This window comes from Cryphonectria parasitica, assembly GCF_011745365.1.
Source record: "Cryphonectria parasitica EP155 unplaced genomic scaffold M406scaffold_4, whole genome shotgun sequence".
In the NCBI taxonomy this organism is placed as follows: Eukaryota; Fungi; Ascomycota; class Sordariomycetes; order Diaporthales; family Cryphonectriaceae; genus Cryphonectria; species Cryphonectria parasitica.
In genome coordinates this window covers 3,210,922-3,227,770 of record NW_024468912.1, presented here as the reverse complement: position 1 = coordinate 3,227,770, position 16,849 = coordinate 3,210,922, and the positions used below count along the sequence as shown (strand labels likewise).

General features: G+C 54.0%; 4 protein-coding genes across 4 annotated transcripts; 2 read left to right on the top strand and 2 right to left on the bottom strand.

Annotated features, from left to right (window-relative positions):
- Positions 1-203: 203 nt before the first annotated feature.
- On the bottom strand, positions 204-4,434 carry M406DRAFT_290438 (Adaptor protein complex AP-2 alpha subunit). The gene is made up of 7 exons (XM_040918902.1): positions 3,833-4,434; positions 3,731-3,744; positions 3,625-3,668; positions 3,277-3,566; positions 2,854-3,192; positions 842-2,807; positions 204-734 (listed from the first exon to the last, which is right to left on the bottom strand). Exons 1-7 carry the CDS (start codon positions 3,979-3,981, stop codon positions 567-569), a joined length of 2,970 nt encoding a protein of 989 aa, XP_040777052.1. The 5' UTR covers positions 3,982-4,434; the 3' UTR covers positions 204-566.
- Positions 4,435-5,561: 1,127 nt separating this feature from the next.
- Positions 5,562-6,402, top strand: M406DRAFT_322230 (S-adenosyl-L-methionine-dependent methyltransferase; the record flags this gene model as incomplete). The annotated part of the gene is made up of 1 exon (XM_040919613.1): positions 5,562-6,402. A coding segment is annotated over one exon (818 nt), but the record flags the coding sequence as incomplete, so codon positions are not given.
- Positions 6,403-6,944: 542 nt separating this feature from the next.
- On the bottom strand, positions 6,945-8,503 carry M406DRAFT_356190 (Arp2/3 complex 16 kDa subunit ARPC5). The gene is made up of 3 exons (XM_040923380.1): positions 7,976-8,503; positions 7,389-7,516; positions 6,945-7,304 (listed from the first exon to the last, which is right to left on the bottom strand). Exons 1-3 carry the CDS (start codon positions 8,228-8,230, stop codon positions 7,079-7,081), a joined length of 609 nt encoding a protein of 202 aa, XP_040777050.1. The 5' UTR covers positions 8,231-8,503; the 3' UTR covers positions 6,945-7,078.
- Positions 8,504-14,004: 5,501 nt separating this feature from the next.
- On the top strand, positions 14,005-15,164 carry M406DRAFT_329929 (uncharacterized protein; the record flags this gene model as incomplete). The annotated part of the gene is made up of 7 exons (XM_040920468.1): positions 14,005-14,024; positions 14,090-14,093; positions 14,254-14,314; positions 14,480-14,518; positions 14,575-14,701; positions 14,854-14,873; positions 15,007-15,164. The coding sequence occupies 7 exons, from the start codon at positions 14,005-14,007 to the stop codon at positions 15,162-15,164; spliced, it is 429 nt and encodes a 142-aa protein (XP_040777049.1).
- Positions 15,165-16,849: the final 1,685 nt, after the last annotated feature.

The following is a 16,849-nucleotide window of genomic DNA, read 5'->3' as shown; positions in this document are numbered from 1 at the left end:
AAAGATAGGACAGCGGGAAAATTGGAAGGGAGAGGCATGGCTGGCAACTGGGAAACTCCGGCGGCTTGCCTACTACAACCTTTTTTCAATGATAGATGCCATACTTACTCACACGTGAGACGGATATGTATAACCCCCTCTTTCTCTCATGAACGAGACAAGACAGCTTCGCTCAACCAGAGTGTGAACGACTCGTTCATGATGCAAGACTCAGACAGACAACTTGTTAATATATACACAACACGGGCTGGGCTACAATTGACTATGGGATTGCTACGTGAGGGAACAAGATTCAATGCGACGTCCCCCCCGCCCCCTTTCATGTTTTTTTTCTCCTGTTCTCGAGCAACAAAAACGTTTAAGAGGAAGGGGAGAAGAAGAAAGAAGAGAGAAAAACAGGTCGCCTTCCTGATGCTGTCCAAAAACGCCCTGCGCTCAACTGCAATTTCATTATTCAGATTAAGCGCGCGCCACGTAGCCCGTGTCAATTAAAAGGCCTTGTCAGCCGAGTGGTATTTATCCCACAAATCTGAAGAAAGAAAGAAAAGTCTCTTGTTTCCCGTCGCTCAATCTCTCACAAGGACATTGGCGAATGATGCCGAGATCTCACTGGGCGTGGGACCGACATTTACCTCTGGCAATGTCGATAGACCAACTGCAATGCGTTCTTCCATCAGCTTTATCAGCACGTTCGGCACGCTCTCGTCAGTGGCCCGAATCGTGAGCCGAACCATCTAAACACACACAGGTCAGCCATTACTTTCGACGCCAGAGTCATTGAAAAAAAAAAAAAAAAAAAGAAGAGAGAAGAAACATATCAAAGTGGAATGGGGTATCTCACCTGAGAGCCGTAGTTTGGCTCCAGCCTCATCAGGCATCCAAACTTGCCACCCTCCGAAGTGTGCAAGACGCTTGCACCCACAAAGTTCTTGCGATTCGGGTCGACACCGTCCAAAATACCCCATCGGAAACCCGACACAACCTGCCGTACGTACCCCTCGGTGATTTCCCGGTTTTGGCTGCCAGGCTTCAGCCCGATCACTTTTTGTGCCTCTCGGGGTGCACCGCCGATCTGTTTCCATCTCCTGAAGAAGTCATCCCCCGTGAGCTCTGCGGGATCCATGAACTTGTGCGCCGTGACGGGCAGCTTTAGGGTCACGGCCTGCAGGGCGCCGGCGAGATAACTGATCCTCATCGTTGGGCTCTTCTCGAAGACCTTCTTCGCCTCGAACATGATGACCTGCTGGCATTGGTTTCCCTGCGTGACTGTAGTATCAGGCAGGCCTTTGATGTCCCAGGTCAGCTTGTTCCTCTCGCTTTCGTCTAGGTCTATCGTGGTCGTGAAGGAGCTCATGATCGTCGGGGTCTTGTTCATGAAGTACATGATAAGACAGGCCATCTGTCCACGATACTCGGACCGCACGCCGACTTGCAGCTGACCATCCTCGAAGAGAATGCCGTCAGGCTTGACCAGTAGCCGGTTGAAACCCTTTTCCCAACCTGGCGACAAGTGAGCCGCACTCGCAAGATTCGGAGGCTTCGTCTTTGGCTCTGCAGCTCCGATGTTGGACATGTCGAGACCAGCCAGGTCATTGGCTGACTGATGACCGTTCGTGCCGTTGACATGTCCGTTGCCGTTGGTCGCCTGCGAGCTGAATGTCCTTTTGAGCCCGGGATTCTTGGCCATATTGAGCTCGTGGGTATCGGTATTTGCTGACTTCCCGCCAACCACCCAAGTGCGTCTGTCACTAGTATTCGCATGTTTTTGGTGTAGGCGGGACAGAAGCGCCGACTGCCGTTCGGGGAAGGGTGGCATCTCGTCGCAGACCGTTCGCAGGAGATCGTCCGTTGGGAGTGTGGCCAGGGTCAGGTACTCATAGGCTCGCTGTTGGAGCTCCGAGTCGAGAGTATGGCTGTATATGTCGAACACGTGGAGGAGCTGAGGCTTGATCTCAGGGAACAAGTTGACATATTTGACAAAGCAGGAGAGGATCATGGCACGTGTGCTGGACGAGCAAGCCGGCAGTTTGCTGTGCAGCCCCATGAACTGCTCGATCGGACTGCAGCCCTGGTCTTCAGCAATGAGATGTCCGAATTCTCCGAGAATATACGCTCCGATCTTGACGAGCGTCTCGTGGCAGTGGTCCTGTTTGACGTATTGCAGCGAGTTCTTGGCTGCGTACACTTGCAACTCCTCGTTGTTCGTGACAATCTGGATGACCCGCTGCCAGACCTCGTCGCTCACGTGGTCACCCGCCATCGCAATCAGCCGCAGAGAGATGTCTACATACCACTGCACGTCAGTAGCATATTTTTCGGTCAGAATGGCGATCTTGAGAACCATCTCCTCCCGGATCGCAAAGTCGGCATTCTGGAGGTAGCGGAGCAGCTCTCCGACGATCGGCTGGGCGTTTGTTGCATCGCACATGCTGTATAGCACATCGAGGCCCTTCCGCCGGACGCTGATGTCCCGGTCTTTCAACGAGCCGATGATGACCTCCTGATGCTGCTTGATGGGGTCCAGCGTGTCGGCGCGAGCTGCGAGGTGGGTCATGGCCTCGAGACCTAGGTATCGAACATTGGTCTCCCTAGACTGAATGAACTTGCCGAGCCTCTGAGAAATCTGTTGCATCAAAGAATGCTCTGTATCGAGGTGGATGATGAGGTTGATAGCCTCAAACAGTACCGCGTTGAGAGCATTGTTCTGCTGCACGTTCTTGTTCGTCTCCATGGCCAGATCGAGAATCTTTTGCAGGGACAAGCGGATCATATTGCGCACGTGGCTATCGTCTGTGGTGGTCATCAGTCTCTGTAACTAACCTGGGGCGCCTCAGGGTTTCTCAAGGATGGTACGAACCTGACGGCGGGAAGTACTGCAGTAGCCTCAGCAGCTTGACCTGAATCCAGGGACACGGGACCTTGTAGTATAGGTAGTCCGGTGCGTAGTCGCCGTCGATGAGTATCCTCTTCAACCTTGCTGCAGCCTTCGCATAGGCACCCTTGTACTGTTCCAGGTTATCCTGCGCCAGGGCCATCACAAGCGAGGTCACCGAAAGTGCAACGCCCAGGTCCAGGTCGTCCATGATCGAGATGATGCGCTCGGCCCATTGCGGTTCGATTATGTCGGGGTGTTTTCTATATAGTCGGAGGAGGGTAAGGGCGGCCTTTTTCTTGACGAATGACTTTGATGTCCTGCCAGTCCAAGTCAGCGTCGCGCGGCCAGACAACGTCACACACACACACACACACACACACACACACACACAAAATACGCACGGTGATATCAATAGCCTATGTACGTCGCCGCTCAAGGCCTCTCCGATTTCCCTTCCACCAACGTTGGCAATCGCATGCAGGGCGAGGCAGTTGAACAACTCGTTGACGTCAAGAAGATCCTTTCTTATACTGTTGACAACCAGAGGCAACAGTTCGTGCTTCTCGTGCAGGAAGAGGGTCATGGCGAGGTATCCGATCTGCTTCTCGGAGTATTTGTTCGCAGAGACGAGGTTGACAGCCTCGAGGTGGCCAAAGTCGACGTTCCAGCCGAGGATGTATATGTAGAGGAGCTGTAATGCATGGTCAGCTATCGTAGCCCCCATCCTCCTCTGTGTTTCCAGCACGTACCTTGCAGACATATTTCTTCTTGTGGTAACCACTGAGATTGCCATCTGACTCCGTGTTAGCTTTGTATCACTCTCGATCGTGAATGTAGGGGCGTTCGGTCGCGAACCTTTGAATTTTTGTCTGCAGCAAGCGAAAGAAGTCAGTAAGCCGTTGGCAAGAGTTTGGAGGATGGTCCTTCCGACCGCAGCAGCCGAGAATTTTTCCTCACCTAATATTTGCGAGCTCTTTGTTGATGCGCTTCTCCTCTAGCTCTCGTGCTCTTGCGTTTCTCAAGTCTGCAATGAACTGAACGAGACCGCGCATGTTCGAGTTGTTAGAACTCGACCGGCCGAGGAAGCCGGCAGCTGTGGACGACATGATGTAGGTCCGGGGCCCGGGGAGTCCGGCGACAGAAGACGACGACGTCGCACAAGGAAATAGATCGAATCGGCGGGAGCAGGTTTATGCAGCAGCAGGTGGTGACGAGGCTAGACGGTCGAGCTGCTCCGTATACAATGCGAGAGCGGGATCACCCATGAGACATCGCCGCAGCAGCAACAGTTGTCGGTTCGGTCGGTTGGGAGCAAGAAAGAAAATAAAGTCGTAAAGGAATCACTGCTCGTTGATGGTGGACGGTAGGTTTCAGGTGGATGGCGCCGGCATGGTCGTTGGTCACCGTCTGTCGGAGAAAGACCCTGGAAAGATAAGGAGGAGCAGGTGGGCAGGTAAGGGTCGGGAATACGACGCGACTTTCTGCGACCTTGGGAGGAGGGGCGAAGGGTTCGGTTCGAAGCTCGCGGCGGTGCAGTGTGTTGTCGACCTGACAAAAGGGGATGGGATGGAATTGAATGCTGGGCTGGCCGGTTTAGTGGAGAGTCGCGGCCCGTTTCGAGGTACGCAGCGGAGACTGGTCAGTTAATGCACGGACCCTCGACTCGGGTAACCAACTTCAAAACGAGTAACAATCCAATTCAGTCTGTACAAATAAAGTACCATCTCTGTACTACATAGTGTAGGGCTGAGTTTTGTCATGGCATTTTCTCTGGTGTTTGGATGCGACGAGTCCGCTGAAGAAGGAGAGAGAGGTTCTGCCGAGGGCAACCTTACACCAGCCCTGAAATTTGATCTTAAATGCTATCCTGTTGCAGAAAAAGTTGGATTACCCATTTGAGATGAGATCTAGAATCTAGTCTAAATGAGGTACTGTATAGTACAGAGGGTATCATTACACAGGCCAATATCAATTTGATTGCCTTGACGAACCATCCTTTTCAGCCGCCAAATTGCTTCTGCACAACGGCACGACAGGGGCAGAAAGGAAAGACAACCTTAGTATCCATAAAAAGTTACTTGTCCAGCTTACCATAATACATGTTAATGTACAGTACCGCTGCATGCTTCATACTAACATGGTAGTTTAAGTGTGTGCAGATTGTATAAGCTGGCTGCTACGGCTAGGCCAAGCTTTCTTGACTTTTGGTGACCCTTCGATGACGTTTCAGAGCCTCAACCTCGCTAGCTAGAAGCTCCTACCCGCCCGCACTGCTGCAGTGAGCAACCTCTCCCACAGCAGGGGCCCCCACCATCGATCTCGATTGTAACTTTTGTGTTTCCAACCCTCAACTTCTTCGCATCATGTAAATTTCTACCATGAACACGACCTTACTACGAGCGCGCGCCCCTCGACTTACTCGGGCTGCGACTGCAACCTGCCGCCGCGCATACGCCTTCCAGGCCTCTGGGGGCCCTGTCTTCGAGGTCTTCAACCGCCGCACCAAATGGCTGCAGAAGGAGAGGGCAGCCTCCGATGTCGAGGGCAGCAGGCAGGCCGACTACCTCAAGGATGAGGTAGCTGTCCGGCTCTGCGAGCGTCTCCTGGTAACGACGCACCACAAGCTCTCCCCCTCAGTGACGCTGTCTTGTCCAACAGCTAACCAATTCATTTCCTCTCTTTGCAGGACATCAAACGCCATTTTCCCCGCGTCCTTGACCTCGGCGCCAACACCTGCAACATCGCCCGCGCCCTCGTACGTGAAAACCCAGATCCGGACCCGGCGAGGCCTATCTCGCCGCCCCTGTCGACCCGCATCACCGAGCTCGTCGCCGCCGACGCCTCGCACGCCCAGCTGTACCGCGACGCTGGTCAGCCCTTCAACGACACCCTCTCCATCACGCGACACGTGCTGGACGACGAGGAGTCCCTCCCCTTCGAGGCGGGCTCGTTCGACCTGGTCCTGAGCAGTCTCAGTCTTCACTGGGTCAATGACCTCCCCGGCATGCTGGCACAAATCAACAACATATTGAGGCCGGACTGTCCCTTCATGGGCGCCATGCTGGGTGGGGATACACTGTTCGAGCTGCGCACCTCGCTGCAGCTCGCCGAACAGGAGCGCAGGGGCGGTATTTCACCCCGCGTCTCACCCCTTGCTGACGTGCGGGACTGCGGCGGCCTGCTGCAAAAGGCCGGCTTCAAGATGCTGACCGTCGACGTCGACGACATCATCGTTGACTACCCCAATACCTTTGAGCTGATGAAGGACCTGCAGCTCATGGGCGAGAGCAACGCCGTTCTCGGCAGAGAGATGGGCCCCATCCCCCGTGACGTCCTGCTTGCCAACGAGGCCATCTACCGCGAGCTCCACGGCAACCCAGACGGCACCATCCCGGCCACCTTTCGCATCATCTACATGATCGGTTGGCACGACTCTCCAGACCAGCCCACGCCTCTGGCACGCGGCAGCGGCGAGATCAACCTCAAGGATATCCTTGAGAATAAATAGAGAGGTCTGTGTGGCTTTCAGGCGGCCGCTTGAACACCAGTGTGATAACGCATGTTCCATATTGGGATACTGAGTTTGGGCATAGGTCGGAATGTACAACACACGCACGGCTCGAGACCTAGGCGAGATACATGATAGTGTGCGCAAGAGAAAGCACGCCACTCTCAGTAGAGTCAGAGCATTGCCATCTTGTTGGCATAGCACGTCTCTGCGAAGCGAGCACTGGGTAGACACTCATCACTTGCGGCCGTGCATAGCAGCTCATGGACGAAATCACCGCCATCTGCATCTTGATCGACTTGAATGAAAGAGTAGGCAGATTGCATTCCAGGCCCGAGTCATCTAGTTCATCCTGAGAAGAGGTTGTGCACGAACGCGATGAGCAACGTAATGTTGGGCGCAGGTTTAATCGTCCCAAGTTTATGGAAGACCAACTCAAGCACAGTACGTTTCGGGTTCTACAGGTGATCTGGCTATTTGAGAGGCTCCTGTGTATATATCTCACTGCACGTAGAAGTTGGAGTAGTAGACAAGCAACAGCATGACTGCTGTGCGCTTAGTGAATATGGAAAATTTTATTTGAACAATATGGCATCAGGAACTGCAAGCAAGCAAAGCGGCTCGATCCCGGCGCTTCTCATCGCCGTCAGGTGACGAAGATCACCTACTATCATCATCATTGCCCCCTCCTCGCCTTACACCTTCCGCCAGTCTGTCATCACCCGTCCTATGCAGCCCAGCCCGGCGACATCGACCACCTTCTCATGCCAGCTCAACAGCACGCTCATGCCAGCACCGGCCGACTCATTCGCCGCGCCAGGACGGCCCCCCATCTGGCTGAAGCCCGTGGCCTGTGGCGTGACCCTGTTCGGTGTGCGAGGGGCAGCGCCAGCCGCGGACGTCGACGCCATGCCCTTGTACCTGCAACATATCATCAGCTTTTGCTGAACGGCGCGCTGTCACAGTGATATCGAACAAGAGAGGGGGAGAGGGGGTCAAACCTACAAGTACTTCATGAGGACGTCGAGCAGCTCGCTGCCGCCCTCGGAGGCGTAGATGGTCTGGAGCATGGGCGTCATCTCACTCGCCTTGATGGACTGCAGGACCTCAACGACGGTCTGCAGATGTGCGTCCTGTTGTGTGCCCACCGCAAAGAGTCAGCGTCCGCTTCAGACCAACAAACAAACACAGACGCACGCTTTCCCCCTCCTCTCTACCTCTCTCCCTTCCTTCCTCTCCTTCTTTCCTCTCCTTCCTTCCTCTCCTTCCTTCTCCCTCTCCCTCTCTCTCTCTCTATGCCCATCCCATCTCCCATATTGGGTATCTCTCCTCCCACACCCGCTCTCGGCACTCGCCTGAGGGAGCACGGTCCCTCTCAAACCCCCCCCCCCCCCGCCTCCTCCTCCACTACCACCACCACAGACCACCTCTTCTTCGTCTTCTACTTCTCTCGTTTCATCGGCATCTCCGCCACACCGGCTCCCCCCCCCCCTCCCCTTTCCCACCAAAATTCCCACCAACACCCAATGTGTTGACCACCACCAACCACCACAATTTTTTTAATGACCATGACCATGTAAACAAGGACATACCTTTGCGAGATCCGGCCCGTTGTACACAGGCATCTCCAGACAGCCCCTCAGCGCGCCCTCGGCATCGCCCCCGCGCAGCAGCTGCCTGACCTGCCCTGCGAGCGCGCGGACCTCGGCCTCGCCGACCTCCGGTAGCGGCGGGTGCAGCGTCGACGTGTCGAAGTTGACAGACGAGTCCTCCTGCAGCGCGTCGATGTCGATCGTGCGCCAGGCGTCGGTCATGGAGGCCGCCGTGACTTCGCGGATGACGGACATGGTGACGGAACGTTTCCTGTGTTTTTCTTTTCTTTTCTTCTTAAGAAAAAAGGAAGGAGGGTGGGGGGTGGAAGCGAAGGACGGGTTCGCGCGTATGGCGTCCCAAGCCGAAAGGGGCGAGGAATGGAAGGAGGGGCTGGTTAGGGGGTTCGAGGGGATTCCGTTGTCTTGCTGTGTTGGTCGTCGTAGAAGAGTGGTTAGATGGATCGCTTCGGTTCGTGATGCTGCAGACGGGCTCTCAGCCTTTCTCCGGTCGCGGATAGAGGGTGAGCGTCGTCGGCGTCGAGAATGAAAGCTTGGTTCGTTGGGGGGGGGCACGTTGGTGCGGTAAGCTTGAAGCAGCTGTAGTCGTTTTCCTGGGTTGTCAGTCGTCACCGACAGGACAGCTCGGCAGGCGCCACAAGTTGCTTTCCCCGCTGAACCATAGTGGGGTACATGTTGCTGTGGCTGGCTGGCCGGCCTGGCCGCTTGGGAAAGCACCGCTACCACAGTAAGTGAGGGAGAAGGGGCTCCCCCCACATTGGTACGGCACAGGTCCAGCTCTAGTCTGTTCTGGACACACACACACTACCGGAGAGCCACATCCTGGACGAGAGACAAAGAGCGGTTGAGCCTCAACCCACACTACGTACGTACTGACTTACCACATGGCGTCTCGCAACTCAACTCCCCTCTATTAATCAAGCACCTATTCACGCACCCTTGACTGACTCAAAGATCTTGATTGCCCACTTTCCTAATTCGAATTGCTTGGTTAAAGTCTCTTTTCTGACATGTTATGAGAAGAAAAAAGAAGGAAAGAAAACCAATTTCCCTGATGTCATGAAACTCTCCTGACATGTCGGATGTTGTTCCGCCGCTTGTTAAAACTCTGTTCAACACTAACTGACAGATCAAATTGGTTGGTACCGAGAGGGAGTGTCCCAACTGGTCAAAGTAACTGTGATGTCATTGTGGCTAGCTGATCGGGCCCAAGTAAGAAGAAAGAGAAAAAAGGATAAGAAAAAAGGAGAAAGAAGAGAGAAAAAGGATCCCCGGGATTCTGATATCACCTAGTCTAGTATAGCGTAATTTTGGTATCGTGCAGATGTTCAACAACTCAACTTGATCGCCAAGAAACAATTACGAACAACTAGCTCTGTTGTGTTGGGCCCCGCGGACACGGACTCACAGCCGGTCTTGCCTTGATCAACTGATGACTCGCTACGCACACACCGAGAGAGAGAGAGAGAGAGAGAGAGAGAGAGAGAGAGAGAGAGAGATTCACCGTGCTCTCTAGTCTAGGCTGTGAGGTTGCATCAAGCTTGGCAGGCTAAAAGAGGAGACGAACCCTCTTCTTTCGGTGTCTATGGCAGGGCCCTGTATTTTCACATACACCCTTGACTGACTCGGCCGACACGGAAGCAGCACAGCACGCTGAAGCCGATCCCCAAACTATCACGGTCGAGATCCTCGTTAGAAGATATACGGATATAACACTTTTGTATATGTGTGTGTGGGTGCGTGCATCTGTATGAATCGCAGGTTGTTGTTATTTTGCCCCCCCCCCCCCAAAAGATTTCCCCTTTCCCTTGGCCACAGGAGAATCTCTCAGCCGCACGACGGCTCGGGTTTTACCTTGTCGGCTGTAAAGGTCTAGACTCTGAGGTTGACAAAATGTGAAAAAGTTCTTCCTTGATCGTATAGATGAGATGGGATGAGGATTTTGTGTAAGAGTCGCATTCGCATTGAATCTTCAGGGGTCGTGCTACTCGTGGCGTGGATGCTCTGCTGTTACAAGAAACTCAAAAAGACCAAATGAGTTTTGGGAGGTGGTAGGGGTGATGGAGGGGCGGGCGTAGGCAAGGGTAGGGGTTCTCTCTTCCAGCGCAGTAATCCACACCAATTGACTTGAGTACTGAGTAGGCTGCTAAACAGACAAACAGATAGTTGTGCATAAAGTATTGGAGTGTAAACTCTTTAGAGTCAGGACCCACAGAAAAAGAACGAAAGGATGGAAGGAAGGGGGGGGGAAAGGTAAAACATGACAGAATGCGACGAGATCTCATCTTGGAAGTCAAGGCCGGTCTGAGCCCTCCCTCCCATGACAACTTTCTCACCAAGACGTGACTCACATTGTCGCAGACCTCACCTCACGGGGTGTGTCGAAAAGTCGCAGTCGGTTTGTTCCAGCATCAAACAACAAACTTGAACAGGGATCCCAAGTACGGCCGCGGATAAGGAGCCGGACTGTTCAAGTGCCAGAATTTACAGTATGTGGGTACAAAGGAAAAGAGAGAGAGAGAGAGAGAGAGAGAGAGAGAGAGAGTGTGTGTGTGTGTGTGTGTGTGTGTGTGAGACAGAGAGCAAAGGAACTTTAATTGAAAAGAAATTGATCGGGAAAAACCTTGTTGGTGTCAAATGAAGTGCTCGACCTGCATTACTCATGTGACATAGTAGTATGTACAGTACAAAACGTGTTTCCAAACGATGCAGTGTAACGCGAACCACGTGCAAATGTGCATTGCATTGCATTGCAACAGTGAATCGTTGACAGCACTTCCGCTTTAAAGCAGCCCAATTAATACAGGGAGTCTTGCTGAGCTGAGCTGGAGGTCTACTACATACTACTATGCACCAAGAGTCAACACCCATCGCTATGAAACCTCCAGCAATAGGTATGTGGAGAGACAGACGATCAGGCACCCATTGAGGACAGTAAACCGGGTCAGAGGACCCCATAGCATGCTTCTGCTTCTTCATCTTCTGAAATTAGCAGCAGCATTCGAGAAAAGATGAACCGCATCCATGGCGGCAAGTGGATCTGCATGAACCGTAGTGCGGGAAAGTTCCCCGGTAGTGCACAGGGCCACGGGGGGGGGGGGGGGGGAAGGGTCAAATTTTATGCGACTTGTGACAGCGCGGCTTCCTTCCGGCCCGCTGAGGTCTGCTGGACCTTGTTGGACGAGCTCCCATGCTCGGAGATTAATCACAGCTGACCGGCTCAGGTCGATTGGAGGCTGCTCTGATACCTACTCATTGGGTGATGCTCCGCCCTGCCGCGCGGCTCAGGATTGAGTGCCTAGGAGGGGGAGAGGTTACCGCAGTTGTTAGATGATGAGTACAGTGCAGCAAAGGGGTCCTGCGGCCAGAGCGATGGGTTTCCTTGGGAAGATAGACGCGGCTTCAAATCGGATCATGTCCAGGCCCTGCATATGCGATACCGACACCCGTACACGACAAGCGGGGGGAGACCTCAGGACGTGCCTCGACACATCGTCGCCCAAAGCAGAAATTATGCGTGTCCTTCTTTACTACGAGCGTCCCGCCGTTGAGTATGATCGGGACTGCCGTTGCTCCGTTGACTAAGAGCCTAGGACTTGCTCCACTAGCACACATAGCCGTCGCATGGCCGGCGGGTCCCCATTTCGCCCCGTGTGAATGTCTTCATATGAAGATGCAGATCACGGGTTTCTCCTGCTTGCAAAGCGTTCATAATGTCCCTTGGGGAGGCTCCTTTTTGTGGCAAATGCGCACGTTTTCAGAACGAAGTTTCTTAATTCACCCCAAAAAGGCAGGCCAGGGCAAAAACCAGAACCCACGACACTGGGTTATGATGGGGACTTGATGAACGTTGCGGCCCCACCGCTTCTTCGTTCTCACCGAATGGCTAATCTGACGGCTGTCAAATTTCTCAAGCGATGATAAGTATGCCTGTGGCACGGAAGCTGTGCTGCCCCGTGTTGCCATGCCGACAAGGCTCCCAGACCCGGGCTGCCGGTATCAATTGTTGGCCTCTGGGTTTCCAGCACCTTTTGGTCTCTCTCGCTCGGAACATCGCGAGCCTGGTGGTGCCATGTTGACGCTTTTCAGGGTCCCCAGTAGTTCCTGAAGGATTCACGTCCCGTACTGCTACCTTGAGGTGCAAGCACCGAGCGTCCACCGCCCCGTGCAACCCAAGCAGTGATTCTCTCGGTCGATGGGTCCTGCCTTGACTCTATTGATGCGCCAGAGCTCACATGAATCGAGGGTTCTTGATGGGTCCGCATAGTCTCTGAAACTCTCATTGTCCATGTTTAGACAACAATGATTTGGAAGAGTCGGTCAAATCCATAAGTCTCGACAGGGACTGAGGAGTTTCATTCGTGAATCGCCCTTTTGGTAGGCTCCGCAGTGGACCGTAGATACCGACCTTCCAGAAGCATGTGGATCCCCATGAATACGGTAGTATCCAAGGTAATGCGTGTTGATTGCACTGTGAGGCATCGCCTACAGCGAGGTTATCCTCCGGTGACAGGCGCTTCGGAAGTCGGATGTGGAAGGGGACACGAGAGAAGCCTAGAAAAACATGTGACGGTCCGCTGCTGCTCGTGGTGGATGCGTTGAAGGGGGGATGAGAGGCCTCTCTCTCTCTCTCTCTCCACCTCTCTTTCTTAAGAGGCCGCGAGGCCGGCGGGGACCAGTCAGTCACAATGGTGGGTACGCACACCGGTTGGCTAGATCATGCAGTCTGCCCTGGGGCCCGATCAACAGGAAGTGATTCCGAGAGGATGTCATTGGCGTTCGGGGAAAAAAAAGTGTGTTAAGCGAAAGGCTAACCAATGGAATTCCCCATCCTCGGTCTTGTCTGCTACCGATAGCAAGAGGGCTACGCCAGGCGGGCGGGCCTACTCGGATCCCATTTGTGCATAGTTTTCTCCTGTTTCAAAAGTTCGACGATGCCTCTTTGTGTCTTTACCGACCGGGTGGGCGAACACTACGGGGGTATAGAGGCAAAGCAAGACATTGCCCCGTGGTGGGAACGAGACGAAGACAAACATAAGAGAGAAGATAGTGGAGCACGTAGCGATTAGGACAGGCTGAACAGGGCCCTGGCCAAATCGATGAGGTCAGGTTTGGCACAGTATGCATTGAGAGGAACCCAGATCCAAGGAAAGTTTGATGATGCCGATGATGCATGTGTACGTATGTGCATGTTTGTGTGTGTATGTCTGTATTGTGTTCATGGGGGATGACAAGAAAGATGCCAGGTTCCAGGTCAAGATCAGGGTGCAGGGGAGGAGGAGGGCAGAAGGCAGAGGGCGGACGTGCTAATGCAGGAACAGCTTCCCTTTCAGGATGGCGTGTTTTAGTCCCAGCCTGCACTCCAGGTTCTCCATGTGGTTCTGCGGTGGAAGTACCGTCCGTGGGCTCCGCTTGTACCTCGTTCTGGGAGGGCAAGTACCTGTGGGTCTAGCCCAGGAGCGAGAGGTACATGCGACCATGCGAACATGCCACGGCCCCCCGTCCCCTGTTCCCCCCCCCCCCCAAAACGAAGGAACCGCCACCCAACACCACAGTACGCTGAACCGCATATACTACCGTCGCAACGGTTCTGACACCTCGTCCCACATGGGAAAGGGGCCCCACGTTCCCTTGACGTTCGATCCGGTGTTCTCCCAGCCTTATACTACTGAGATGGTAACTACTGCTAGTTTGTAGAAGGTCCAGTAGTATGGTATATAAGATGAGGGTGGATTCTTGGTGGTGCCGCCATGTGGACGGGATCGTCTTCCGGGAGTCTTCACGAGGCTAATAGGGCCGTATAACCACTCGCTGAGATCGGGTTTCCCGATGATGATGTTATGATGATGATGACGATTATGATATGTGTGCGGTCAAGCCAGGGAAGCAATCAACCAGTCAGTCAGTCAGTCAACCAAATTCGTCGGTTGGGGTTGGATCTGCTGTTACTGAGCAGTCATGATGTGATCTGTAGGATGGTGAACACTACTACGTCTCCCAGGTAAGACACGATGGCTTGCTTGCCTGCAACGTACGTTGGTACAGCGAGCAAGTCTCTGCATGGCGAAATAATAGCTGAGACAAACCGGCCGACAGAGAGGTGAGCCTCAGCCTGGTCGGTTCGGCCCTATCCCCTTGCCTCGGTCTGGACTGCTGGCACCTGATTTGCCTGTCGTCACTTCTGAAAAGCGCGAGAAAGAGAGAACAGGAGGGTTGCCTTCACGCGATCTGCTGTCATACTGCGTATGATGTCAGTCTAGTTCATCTGGGTCGTCAGCCCAGTCAGCCTCCGGAACCTGACATTGGCGGCTGCTAGTGATGGTACACAACAGCGTGGTTTTCTAAGAATAGTCTCGCCATTCTCTTCTCCTTCTGGTTTCTTCTTTTCTGTCTCCTCTTGGTGGAGGTACGACCGTAGTGTCTCGGCATAGATCTCTCTTGCCCTTTCTTTCTCAGCTATGTGTGGGCTATTGGGTGTCTTTCTAGAATATCGTACCATCCCGTCGAGGGGCGTTTCGCTCGCCAGTGAGTGAATGGGTGGCTTATTTCTTCCATGTCTTAACAGCGCTCGTGTCAGGCAGCCAGGGACGGCGAAAAGGACAGCTCACCTAACCTCAAGCACTGGGGCGGACGAGATGAGATCAGGACCCTCGCGGTGGGACCCCAGTCCACCTCATTTCTGCGGAGCGACCCACTCCGCACTGTCGGGTAGGTCGCCCCTGCAGCCCTGGAATTGTTCTGGAAGGAGTGGGGTTCCTGCAGAAAGCCCAATTTCCAGAGGCGCAGGGGGCTCAAACGTAGCACCACCAGCAACAGCAAGCCGCCCGCAGCCATACATAATAAACTTGGTAGTTTTACAGTTGCTGCTGTACCCTCCACGGTACGTACCTCTCTTCCTGGTCTTCCCTCCTCGTCGTCTTCAGGGGTCTGTCGCCTGGGATCAGTTTATGCAAGGTCCCGTCACCAAAACCCCAAAGGGAGATGAGATGCACGATAAATTTGGTACTCTGCAGCATCTGCGTCGCATTACATCCCATCGTATAGCGAGGTTGCCCTGCGAGGTTGGCCACTCAGCAGCAGTACTAGTAGTAGTAGCAGTAGTAGCAGCAGCAGCAGCAGCAGCAGCAGCAGCAAAGACGATAAGCGACCTCGTGGCAAGCCGACTAGCTAGCCAGCCCCTTCTAGAAGCCCTGCCACGTGTTGGGGGCCCAGCTGGGGAAGGGGGGAGGGGGATTGGCGGTTCTTGGCGGGTACTCAAACCGTAGCACCTGTCACGCACAGCACACAAGTAGATGAGACTGGACAGCCACAATGGCAGACTGACTGAGAGGCACCTTCCTCACCACTCAACTGCTCAAGCTGGGGTGCTCACGAACAGCTAGGGTGCGGAGCGCTCAGGCTTCTTTCTTCTTACGTCTGCTCCTTTCAAACAGAACTATTGAGCATGTCTCGGGAAACATTACAGCCGTGCCTATTATCGTCCAGCAGAGAAATAGGGAGTCTCGCTCTATCTTGCCATTTACAGTACGTGCGACAAAGTGCAGCTGAGGTCCTTTGTACTTGGTGTAAACTGAGGCTGGCCGTAAAGAATGAAAAGTGAAAAAGGGGGAGGGGGGCCATGTCACTTGGAAGATCCTGGTCTCAGCCACGAGTCGTCCTCGCTGAACGTGGCCGCGTTACACCCGCGCGGAGCTCGTCCTTCCCGGAGGCGCGGCGGGCGGCCTAGGCAACACACACGAAAAGAGAATGAAGAGTGAGAGGCGAGCCACAGAGGCGGCGGGACGGGACGATCTCTGGCCTTCTGGCCCCCTCCCAGTTACTGACTAAACCAGGGGAGCATGCAGCCAAGCCCTGAACATCATCATCGCCAGCCGACAGAACACATCTAGAACAAAATGTATAGTGTGTACATGACAACTCCTCTCGCGGTCGCAGCCGCTGCAGCCCGCCCCCCTCCCTGCCCTCGGGGCGGCGGAGTGTAGGCAACACATGCAGGGACATCCCTCTCGGGAGTTGTGGTGAGCAAGTGTTCATGGCGTTTTGGTGTCCTTAGTAGTGTTTGGGTTACGGCTGGATCCCCACCGACTCATGTTTGACTTCCCGCTCCCTCAAAGCTGTGAATCGGATTAGCTGGGAGAGGGGACACTCTCCTGTTGATGACTCAAGACACAAGAACCCTGAAGAATGGTGGAGTGAGATGACAACTGCTATCATTGCATCGGCCACAGCGAGGCTTTGAGAAGGAGGAGCGCGTGTAGATGTTGAAGGATCGTCATGACGACAAGGTGTACTTATCACAAGATTCCCTGTTCCACGAATTACAGTCTCCAGCCACTCTCTCGCTTGGGTCTGAAACAGTCTTATGGCGATAATCAGAGAGAAGAGGAGGGGGGTCGACAGGCGTCACTGACCAGGCAACTTCTTTTTCTTCGTTCTTTTCGTCCTTCCCAGGGGCATAGTGATGACGACCATCAGCAAAGAGCTTTATGGTCGGTGCATTCTGACGGAGTGATGCGAGGCTTTCTCTGTCACTCCATTGTCATCACCCATTAAATCAACCTCCGAGCCAAATCCGCCCGGGGGCGCAAGACGTCATGTCATAAGTGGGATCAAGAAGCGCTTGTCCTTTTCGCCGGGTGTTGAAATAAAACACAAGAACCTTGCGTATGGACCCTGACCGGTGAAGAATGCGTGCATGGCCAAGCGTGGACTGCACGCCGTCAGACGTGCAGAGCACAGCCTATCACGCCCCCTATGCACACGTGGTCGGTATCGTGCCTGGTAATCATCATCCTCGTCCTTGTCATGACTACTTCTCCGAGCTTGTCCCTGCGGTCAAGCCGGTGCAACCTTCAC

What these genes read in the sequence shown, in the direction of transcription:
- M406DRAFT_290438 (XM_040918902.1), bottom strand. Translation starts at nt 3,981, where the DNA reads ATGTCGTCCACAGCTGCCGGCTTCCTCGGCCGGTCGAGTTCTAACAAC. An exon ending in AGAAGAAATATGTCTGCAAG is followed by an intron (nt 3,567 to 3,624) that starts GTACGTGCTGGA and finishes CATGCATTACAG; the next exon opens with CTCCTCTACATATACATCCT. An exon ending in CATAGGCTATTGATATCACC is followed by an intron (nt 3,193 to 3,276) that starts GTGCGTATTTTG and finishes TTGGACTGGCAG; the next exon opens with GACATCAAAGTCATTCGTCA.
- M406DRAFT_356190 (XM_040923380.1), bottom strand. Translation starts at nt 8,230, where the DNA reads ATGTCCGTCATCCGCGAAGTCACGGCGGCCTCCATGACCGACGCCTGG. An exon ending in ACGGGCCGGATCTCGCAAAG is followed by an intron (nt 7,517 to 7,975) that starts GTATGTCCTTGT and finishes GGCACACAACAG; the next exon opens with GACGCACATCTGCAGACCGT. An exon ending in GACGTCCTCATGAAGTACTT is followed by an intron (nt 7,305 to 7,388) that starts GTAGGTTTGACC and finishes GATATGTTGCAG; the next exon opens with GTACAAGGGCATGGCGTCGA.